General features: G+C 33.0%; 2 protein-coding genes across 2 annotated transcripts; one reads left to right on the plus strand and one right to left on the minus strand.

The window, feature by feature from the left end:
• Positions 1–1,465: 1,465 nt before the first annotated feature.
• LOC130591382 (uncharacterized) lies at positions 1,466–2,769 on the minus strand. The gene is made up of 4 exons (XM_057394681.1): positions 2,636–2,769; positions 2,233–2,398; positions 1,664–2,177; positions 1,466–1,485 (listed from the first exon to the last, which is right to left on the minus strand). Exons 1-4 carry the CDS (start codon positions 2,767–2,769, stop codon positions 1,466–1,468), a joined length of 834 nt encoding a protein of 277 aa, XP_057250664.1.
• Positions 2,770–8,806: 6,037 nt separating this feature from the next.
• On the plus strand, positions 8,807–9,942 carry LOC104908155 (uncharacterized). Its single transcript, XM_057394682.1, has 3 exons — positions 8,807–9,265; positions 9,381–9,491; positions 9,559–9,942. The coding sequence occupies exons 1-3, from the start codon at positions 8,807–8,809 to the stop codon at positions 9,940–9,942; spliced, it is 954 nt and encodes a 317-aa protein (XP_057250665.1).
• Positions 9,943–10,736: the final 794 nt, after the last annotated feature.

Below are 10,736 nucleotides of genomic sequence, written 5' to 3' on the forward strand. Positions count from 1 at the left end.
AGTTGTTGATGGACATTGTGAATTACCTCAAACGCTTCCCAAGTATAGCAATATCAACTAAGAGTCGTCTTCTACGAAATTTCCGTCTACAACAAATAGTATCACCTCAAGTTAGTCACTTAATATAATATCCCGAAAAATAATTAACCAAAATTTTACAAGATTAATAATAGCCAAAATCCGAAAACCAAAGAAAGAAGAAAATTTTTAAAAGGAATTTACTTTTAAAAAAAACGTGACCCTTGCTTTGAAAGGAAACCAAAAATTGTACAACTTCATATAAGGAATGACAGCAAAGTCACACCCACGTGACTTGCTGCACCTTCCCCCCCTTTTTGTTTCTTTTAAAACCAAAAGATGAACAATTTTTGTTTTTTTTTTGGTGTCTGGGCACGCAAGAACCAGAAGAAAGAGGAAGGAAGAAAGAAGAAAAGAGAAGAAGAAGAAAGAAGAAGAAGACCGCCGGCATCGGACTCCGGCCAAGTCGTCGAAATCGCGGTGTCGGGTTTTAAAAAAAATATTTTTTTTTTCTGGTTGAAACCTTCAAACCACAACAATGGTGATTTTAGAACTGAAATTTATAACTTACCAAAAGATGAAGAAAGAGTATTACGTGGAGATTTTTGGGTGTGTGTGGTATATATATATATGTATGTAAATCTAGGGTTTCACTAAAAGATAAGTATTTACAAAAATCTAATCCTTTTCCAAAACCAACTCAAATTATAATTTCAGATTTTTCTTTTCTCTCTATTTTTCTTTTTGGACGAAAATATCTAATTTGAAAAAAAATTCTGATTTCGAATTTTTTTTTTTTTTTATAAAAGATAAAATCTGATTTAATAAATAAAAACAGTTTCATATAAATCTGATTTATTATGATTTTACTTAATTTTTCAGAATTTTATATTTATAAAATCTTATTATAACAAAATATTTTATAAAATAGTAAAAAATTTGGGATATTACATCTACTCTCCCTTAAAAGAAAGTTCGTCCTCGAACTTTAACGTTATCGTTCGCTACTAATATGCAAACAAAAAGTTAGTTTACATTCTACCCCCCTTAAAGAGTTTCGTCCCCGAAACTCAAGCGTACCTGCTGAAAAAGTTCGGGATATCGATTTTTCATATCATCTTCGGCTTCCCAAGTAGCCTCTTCAGAAGTTTGACTTGACCATAACACCTTGACTAGTTTTACCGCCTTGTTCCGGTACTTCTCTTTTAACTGGGCGTTGCTCAAAGGATAAGGTCTCATCTAGTTCGATGGTTTCAGGTTGAATGATATGGGTAGGATCATGGACATATTTTCGAAATTGAGACACATGAAAGACATTATGAACATGAGCTAACTCCATTGGTAAGGCTAATTTATAAGCTACTTCCCCAATTCGCTCCAAGATCTCATATGGTCTAATGTAACGCATACTAACTTCCTTTTCCTAACTTTTCAACGGATAAACTAGCTATGAAAGAACGAGACGCCCTAGAATCAAAAAGCATGTAAGCAGGGTTAGAGTTTACGAGGAAAGTACCCATAACATTGGCGTTGGTGTCTGCTTCATTCCGGTTCATAACATAGATTCTTCCATTGTTGCCTTGAGCACCATTTCCATTGCTGTTCTGATTGTTGTTTCCTCCATTTGCTCGATTGTTATTCTGACCATTATGCTGAGTATTATTCCCTCCTTGAGCATTCGAAGCTTGACCTTGGGAGTTGTTATTGTTATAGGGGCGGTTGTTGTTGTTCTGGTTCTGATTAGGTCCATGACCATTCTTATTCCCCCCATTGTTCCCATTTTGTCCATTATTCTGACGCTTGGGACACTGATTAGCCTTATGTCCTTTCTCTCCACAAGCATAACAAGTTATTGGGTCTCCTTGACAAGTAAATCCTGGGTGGCTTTTGTTACACTTCCTACAAGTAGGATTTTGGGTACGGAATTCTTGCTGGTTTGATCTCTCCTGACTTTGGTAATTGCTACGGTTCCCTAGATAATTACCACCACCATTAGTGTGATTATTGCTCCCATTACTATTGTTATCCCCATATCTAGGTTTCTTGTCATTCTCATGGTTATTTTGATTGTTAGGTGGATCTTTTCTCTTATTCCTCCCCATAACTTCCTCTTCACGCCTCAAAATCCTCTCAATATTAGAAGCCTTAGCATAAGCCTCCTGAAAAGTTGTAGGAGTGGCTCCCCCAAGTCTGGTCTGAATTCTAAATGCTAACGTCCTCAAACTTTTGAGCCTTGGCTCTCTCATCTGGCACAACATTAGGGCAAAATCTGGCTAACTCATTGAATTTTTGGGCATACTCTTGCACAGACATAGTACCTCCCTGGTTAAATCTAGTGAACTCATTGTATTTCTGCCTCCTAATATGTTCAGGGAAAAACCTATCCTTAATAGCAACTTAAAAGCATTCCAATTAAAGTTTTCCTGAGCTCTAACAATAGGTCCTTGACTCTCCCACCAAGTGTCTGCATCCTCCCTCAAATAAAAGGTAGCTTGGTCTACTTTTTGAGCTTCAGGTGTCCCAGTAGCAGTGAATAACTTATCAAAGTCTCTTAGCCATTCTCTAAGAGTAAGGGGTCTTCCTTTCCTACAAAATTGGAGGTTTAAGGGTTGCTAACTTCTTTGCCATAGCAGCTTGTGGGTCCTCTCCACCATTATTCCCTAATTGGTTTTGTAACACTAAACCCATACGTTGCGAAAGTTGTTCAAGAGATCTCAATCTCTCAAGCAGTTGTTCAGGGGTTTCAGCCATTTGTTCAAAAGTCCTCCTACGAGATCTAGTGTATACTTGATAGGTTTGCATGCAATTCCTGCACATTAGCATTGGTATTACTACATCTATTCACCCATACATGGTCTTGCACATCGTTTTATTTACTCAATACAAACTTTCATCATAAGAAAATTTCATGACTCAACCAAACTATATTTCATCATAACATCTCAAGACAACCTTTGCATGCTTCCACATAACATTAATTTGACAAGTAAGCAATAATTATAACAAGAACTTAAACTCTATTCAACTCAATATAAAATAGTAAAGTAATAAAATTCCTAATAAAAACACATATATAAGAACTTAGAGAATTTCCAATACTACTAAAGAACTTAGTAAACAGACTTTATTACAAATGTAAATTTCTAAATCCTATGGTTAAACGGTCAACATTTTCTTGTAGTTACAACATCTAAACATACAAGAACGAAAAGAAACAATTAATAAGCACTGAAATAAGTGCTTTCACATTAAGGCACATAAACCCATTTCGATCTCACTCTCACAATTTATTTTAATGTTTATTAATACCTATATTATTTAACCTTAGACTCATAATTATTTAACACATTTTATTAACTCCTAATTTATATTAATTATAACCTAAGCTCTGATACCAATTTGTAACACCCCAAAACTTTGGTTCTAAAACTTTATAAAATATTCACTTTTCATTAAAATATCTGACCAAACCTTTAGGGTGTTACCGCCGATCTATTGTTCAAAATAAATGCAAGGCTAATTATTAGAAATAAAAATTTAACTCACAAACCAAAGTATCAAAATAACCAAACTAAGTTGTCTAATTTAAACCAAACCAAAACTAAACAATCTCAAATGACAGTACTGTTATTAAACTAGGTGAACTTAAAAACTATAAATTCACTCATTCCTGCAACGTAGTCCCTTTCACCAACCTGCACAAAATAAATATGGAACAGAACAAAGAAAACAAAAACACAAAAATTAGCGAAAGCTAAGTAATTACAACTCCATCCCTAAAATAATAATAATAGTTATATTTTAAAAATAATTTTTATAACATACATACAAATATAATATAATGCAGACAAGTATAACATAAACGGACATATATGACGTAATACAAACAATTATATAACACACTTAATCAATTTATATACTCCAAGTTTATATGATGCACACAACGTCAAATTTAACTATTAGAGGGGAATCGAACGTCAGTAGGCCGGGACTAATCCCAGTAACCACCTACTTCAACATGGGTCGTCACCCAATAATTTAATAGCAATGGCCAATATCGTTTTGCAGAACGTCCCTAGTGTGCACACCCCTCACTAATCTAATGGGTATCCGCAATGCGCACCAATAGTATTAGGAGGAAGACAATAAAGAGTTGTAACAGAATAAAAATCAAGTACTGTTCATCACCTATGGAGGATCCAAGTCCACAGGATAATTCCCTCAATAATGTTTCCACTTTACGTGATTAATAGATTTTAATAGTTATGGCACATCAAAAATCCCATTAACATTAACATGAACGTATTTAGTTCAAATAATATTTTTCACAACTTAGCCACTTAATAAAATTATAATAATCAACGTCCATAATTCATAGTAACCAATATATATATACCATCATTAGAGCCTCATATAGTCACAATATATATCAACTTATAATACCGTTCGTTACATCATTAACACACTAGTTATACCCATTGAGTACATTATCAATATTAGTATGATTTTAATACGATGGTATAATTATATACATTATAAATCCAAATTCATAACAATGCCAGTAGATACATATATATTATACGCAGGGATAATAATACTATAGTAATAATAATAATAATTTTAGTCATAGAAAGTACTATACTATTCCTGTCACATAATATACATCTAACATAAACATAGAATCACATAACCACATGTATTACACATAGCACATACAATTCCTAACGGGATTCTAGTTGTTGATGGACATTGTGAATTACCTCAAACGCTTCCCAAGTATAGCAATATCAACTAAGAGTCGTCTTCTACGAAATTTCCGTCTACAACAAATAGTATCACCTCAAGTTAGTCACTTAATATAATATCCCGAAAAATAATTAACCAAAATTTTACAAGATTAATAATAGCCAAAATCCGAAAACCAAAGAAAGAAGAAAATTTTTAAAAGGAATTTACTTTTAAAAAAAACGTGACCCTTGCTTTGAAAGGAAACCAAAAATTGTACAACTTCATATAAGGAATGACAGCAAAGTCACACCCACGTGACTTGCTGCACCTTCCCCCCCCTTTTTGTTTCTTTTTAAAACCAAAAGATGAACAATTTTTGTTTTTTTTTTGGTGTCTGGGCACGCAAGAACCAGAAGAAAGAGGAAGGAAGAAAGAAGAAAAGAGAAGAAGAAGAAAGAAGAAGAAGACCGCCGGCATCGGACTCCGGCCAAGTCGTCGAAATCGCGGTGTCGGGTTTTAAAAAAAATATTATTTTTTTTTCTGGTTGAAACCTTCAAACCACAACAATGGTGATTTTAGAACTGAAATTTATAACTTACCAAAAGATGAAGAAAGAGTATTACGTGGAGATTTTTGGGTGTGTGTGGTATATATATATATGTATGTAAATCTAGGGTTTCACTAAAAGATAAGTATTTACAAAAATCTAATCCTTTTCCAAAACCAACTCAAATTATAATTTCAGATTTTTCTTTTCTCTCTATTTTTCTTTTTGGACGAAAATATCTAATTTGAAAAAAAATTCTGATTTCGAATTTTTTTTTTTTTTATAAAAGATAAAATCTGATTTAATAAATAAAAACAGTTTCATATAAATCTGATTTATTATGATTTTACTTAATTTTTCAGAATTTTATATTTATAAAATCTTATTATAACAAAATATATTTTATAAAATAGTAACAAAAATTTGGGATATTACACTCTCCCACTCATTTCCTCCTCATCAGTAAATTAAACACTTTGTCGCTCTCTCTTCTCACTCTCTCTCCTCTCTCTTTCTCTCTCTCTCCTCATTCTCTCTCATCTCCACATCGATGACATGTCTCCGTCGCGATAAAAGTAGCGTGTAAGGTCGGTATTATATATGACAGACGATGATTTATTTGATTTGTCTTTCTCCATCAACGTTGATTTCTCGATCGATCGTTAGTCCGCACCAGATCGATGATGATTTCTCCATGATTTTTCTGGTCGATGGTTCGCAATTTCGCATCTCTCCACCAACTAGTTCCCATCTCTCCACCAACGTTAGTCCGCACAGATGCTCGCGTCTCTCCAACAGCGTGGTTCACATTCCTCCAGTGTTCGCATCTCTCCACCAACGTGGTTCCAGATGTTCGCATTGGCATTCGCATCTCTCCATCTCCCTTTTTTTAAATTTTTTTTAATTTTTTGTACTTTAGTTTCATCTGTACCAGTGGTGCGATGGTGGTTTGCATTTGTTGTTATTTTTTGAACCGTTTGCCTCCACCGTATTTTCCACTTTTTTAAAAATTTTTCTTCGTTTTGTACTTCGGTTTCATTTTAGATCTTTGTATATTTCTTTTTCGTTTTTTTAAAATTTTTTCATTATTAGTCCGTTTTCATTTTTTTATATATTTTGTAATTAGGGTTTGTAAAATATTATTTTTATTGAATATATGACAATTTGGATTAGTTACTTTTATGTTGTTATTGTACTGCAATAGTCTCCTTGAATTTAAAAATGTTTATATTATAAGTCTATTATAACAACTAAAAATTTACGCCATGAGTAATGAAAAAAAAAGAAAATTTACCCCCAGCGTATATTGCTGCGGTTTTGGGAAGAAACCGCAGCAATATACCTGTATTTTTAATATTAAAAAAACATATATTGCTGCGGTTTTCCATCAAGAAACCGCAACAATATGTTCAAATATTGTTGCGGTGTAAAACCGCAGCAATATATTAATTACCTATTGCTGCCCCCTTAATTGCTGCGCAGCCAAAACCGCTGCAATAGGGCACTTATTGACCGGAGCAATAAGCATTTATTCTACTAGTGTATATTATTTTGAATCATAGAGTTTGTTTCAATGAAGAGAAAATCCTCCATAAAATCATACAGTTAGGGCAACAAGAAAATGTCAACTTCTAAGCTCAATATTTTTGACCGTTTGCCTAATGAAATAACAATCAATATTCTTGGACGCGTTTCTTCTCAACAGCCATTTGGTTTGTTCTATTGCAAATTAGGGTATTGTAGATTTCAATTTTTAGCAACGACATTATTAGTTATAGATTCTAATAATACTTTTTTTTCTTTTCATTAGTTGCAAGATTCTAAATACCCTTTCAGATGACGAATCTGTCATGAAAAAAGTTGTCGTCGAAACTATAATCGATCTTATTTTGCTAGTCAATAGTAATGCTAAGATTTTTTTTGGAAGATGCCTTGAGTGCAAATATCCTAATGCCCTAACCCGATATGGCTTGGTAAGTGAATTTATAATAACTTGTATGGATTAGATACCAAACTAATATTATAAAATTAAATTATTAATTTATTACGGATTATAAAATGTTTCGATTCATTTTTTTAAATAAGTCTACACAAATTGAACACTATGTAAATGTTTATATTAAAACAAAATAATGTTTCACAAGCGTTTTTAGTTTTTTTTTTCAATTAAAACGTTTAGATTAATTATTAATCTTTATAAATAAAACTTTTGTGTCATTAATAATTATTTTCGTTTTATATACATATAAACACATAATAGAAAACGTTTTACAGTTTCATATTGGTATTGTATGTATAATAAATTTCTCACCTTAATGCTCCTTAAATGTGCCTTATATGTTTTTTTCAGGTACAAATTTATACCCATAATAATTACATTAATAGAGTGGCTAGCTTGATCGAAACTACAAAAGTTGGACATGCTATGTCATCGTATTTGCTTAGTTTAATTTGGCTATCTTCTAAGTCCGGAGCTGATAGAGAGAATGACCACTATATTCTAAGAACACTACTTAAATAACTTAAGATGGAGTCAATTATACGTGTAGAGAGATATTTAGGAGAATGTTAAACACTATATGAATAAGAAACAGGTCGGATATGGCAGACAAGCCACCCTTTGTTTGTAAGACCAATGAAAAGCATCATATGAAGGGGAGCATGTGGGATATAGAAGATTACTATTTTGTTCCTAATGGTTATGATAGATTGGACTGTTATGATTGGAAGTGCAATCGAGAAGTTCAATTTTCCTACACAGTTATGGAATAGAATTTCGTAATTTATATATTATTTTTATATATTATGAATGACTATTTTTCGATCCAATAAATTATATATGAATACTATTACTTTTTGAACCGTTAATGTATTGTTACAAATTTCTTATTATTTCAATTTACTTTAATCAATTTATTGTTCATAAAAGTTGAATGGGTGGAAAAATAAATATGCGGGTTGCTAAACGCAGCCTCATTTTACTAACGCAGCCTTACAAAAAACCCAAAAAATAAACCCTTATTATCATATTCTTTCTAAAAAACCGTTTCTCTCTCTAAAAAATATTCTCTCCTCCTCTCTAACTGTTAGATATAAAAAACTTCAAGGAAGATCTACAAATTTTAATTTGATATTCAATGGACCACAATTTGATATTCAATGGACCATAATTTTGACCCTTATTATCATAATTTTTCGTTATTATGATTCAAGTTGTGAATTTTTTTTCGCAAATTATGATTCAAGTTGTGATTTTTTTTCGCAAATTTGTAATGCATGATTAGTCTGTTTCGTGTAGACTACATGAAACAAGCAATTGATTCCGTTTCGTGTAGATTACACGAAACAATTGAATCCGTTTCGTGCAATCTGCACGAAACAATTGAATCCGTTTCGTGCACCTCGCACGAAATACTATGTTCAGTTTCGTGCACATTGCACGAAATCTGCTATTTTTGTTTTGTGCACATTGTATAATTTATGATTGCTAATGTTTATCAAATTTATGATAACATGTATTTTGTGGTTTTCATGAATTGTCAGGATGATGTCCATGTAGAAGAGGTTGATGAAAATACACCTGATTATAGTGAATTTTTCACCACTACAACTATATTTCCCACTCGAAAAGCGTTGCGTGATTGGGTTACTGAAGTAAGTAGGCTGCATAATATGGTGATAATCATCGCTCGATCACAATATGGTGAAGAGCAAGGCTTGGGGAATGCAAAAGCTACCCTCACTTGTGAAAGAAGCGGGAGATATAGACTGCATAAGTCTAGAGAACGTGTAGATGTGGAGAAATTTACCGGTACAAAAAAAAGATTGTGTCCTTTTCGACTTCAAGCGATTGAGTGTGTTGGTGGTGGTTGGAGTGTCTATGTCATTAATGGAAAGCACAATCATGATCTTCCCGATTTCAATAAGGGACGTGCGGTTATTGGCATGTTAAGTAAAGATGAGCTCAATTTGGTAGAAGAATTAACTAATTAAATCTCATGTACCACCTAAACAAATCATGAAAGTTCTTAGTAGGGTAGATGAAGAGACTTTGACTACAGTGAAACATATTTATAATGCTTGTCAGAAGTTGAAAACTGAGGCAATGTGTGGTAGGTCTATGATGCAACAACTAATGAAGGTGATTGTTGATAATAACTATCTACAATGGCATCGTGAAGAAGTGGGAACAAATGTGGTTAGTGACATAGTTTTTGCTCATCCTGATGTTGTTGATCTATTGTTCTTGTTTCCTTATGTTTTAGTCATTGATTATACATATAAGACAAACAGATACAAAATGCCTTTTTTTGGAGATAGTTGGTATAGTTCCAACTGGAAAATTTTTTGCTGTCGCCTTTGCTTGGTTGAGAAACGAAAAGGAAATAAATTACCAATGGGTCATGGAATGTGTGAAACAGTTATTTGATCCAGAGAAGCTGTTGGGTGTGATTGTAACTGACAGGGAATTGGCTCTTATCAACGCGGTTAGACAAATATTTCCTAACTCGGCTCATCTTTTATGTACAAGACATATTGGGAAAAATGTGGACAACTATGTGGGCAAGTTGACTAAAAATGAAGATATTGTCAAAGCATTTCGTTCTAGATGGTATAAGTTAGTGGATGCACCAAGTGTTGATCGATGAACAACGATTAAAAGAAATGAATGAAGCCTTTAAGTCTATCAGCTGTGTTAGATTATGTGAAATCTACTTGGTTAGATCCATATAGTGATAGATTTGTCAATGCTTTTACAATGAACATCCTACATTTGGTCACAAGAACGACCAACAGGTAAATAAAAATTTCAATTAATTAAATTATAGTGGTAATGTTTTTTTATATGTGTTATCGTTATTATTCTTAATTATATTACAGGGTGGAAAGTGCTCATGCAGCACTGAAATCGTGGTTAAAGACTTCGACAGGAAGTTTAGATACAATATGGCCAATTATTCATTCATTTTTGGAGGCCCAGAAACGTAAAATAAAAGCCTCTTTCCAAAGGTCCCAAAACAGAGATCCTCATGTGACAGTGCTACGTCTATTTATGTTATTGAAAGGTCGAGTATCACATAAGGCTATACGCTTGCTTGATATATAATGAATATAAACGTGCAAATGAAGTTGGTGTTGATGTTTTCGTTTGTGGATGTTATTTAAGACATACGCATGGACTTCCATGTGCTCATGAGATGATGGAGATGGAAGAAAGAAATACCAGTATTCAACTTACGGATATCCACCCTTTTTGGAGGACTCTTAAACTTAAAAGTGTTGCTACACATTACAAATTAGATGAAGAATCTCATTTTCAGATCCGGCATGATATTGATAAGGAATTGCAAGTGTACTTCAAGGATATTCTAGATCTACCTGAACAAAGTAAAAAAATAATAGCAGCTCAATTGGAAAAAATAGTGCACCCTGAATTCACAAG

Source organism: Beta vulgaris, chromosome 5, assembly GCF_026745355.1.
Source record: "Beta vulgaris subsp. vulgaris cultivar EL10 chromosome 5, EL10.2, whole genome shotgun sequence".
NCBI classification, from domain to species: Eukaryota; Viridiplantae; Streptophyta; class Magnoliopsida; order Caryophyllales; family Amaranthaceae; genus Beta; species Beta vulgaris.

Coding starts and splice junctions, on each gene's coding strand:
- LOC130591382 (XM_057394681.1), bottom strand. CDS start 2,769: ATGGCTGAAACCCCTGAACAACTGCTTGAGAGATTGAGATCTCTTGAA. Junction 2,178..2,232: donor AGGCTCAAAAGTTTGAGGAC/GTTAGCATTTAG, acceptor ACAACTTTTCAG/GAGGCTTATGCTAAGGCTTC. Junction 1,486..1,663: donor GAATAATACTCAGCATAATG/GTCAGAATAACA, acceptor TTTTGATTCTAG/GGCGTCTCGTTCTTTCATAG.
- LOC104908155 (XM_057394682.1), top strand. CDS start 8,807: ATGTATTTTGTGGTTTTCATGAATTGTCAGGATGATGTCCATGTAGAA. Junction 9,266..9,380: donor GTAAAGATGAGCTCAATTTG/GTAGAAGAATTA, acceptor AATGCTTGTCAG/AAGTTGAAAACTGAGGCAAT. Junction 9,492..9,558: donor AAGAAGTGGGAACAAATGTG/GTTAGTGACATA, acceptor CTTATGTTTTAG/TCATTGATTATACATATAAG.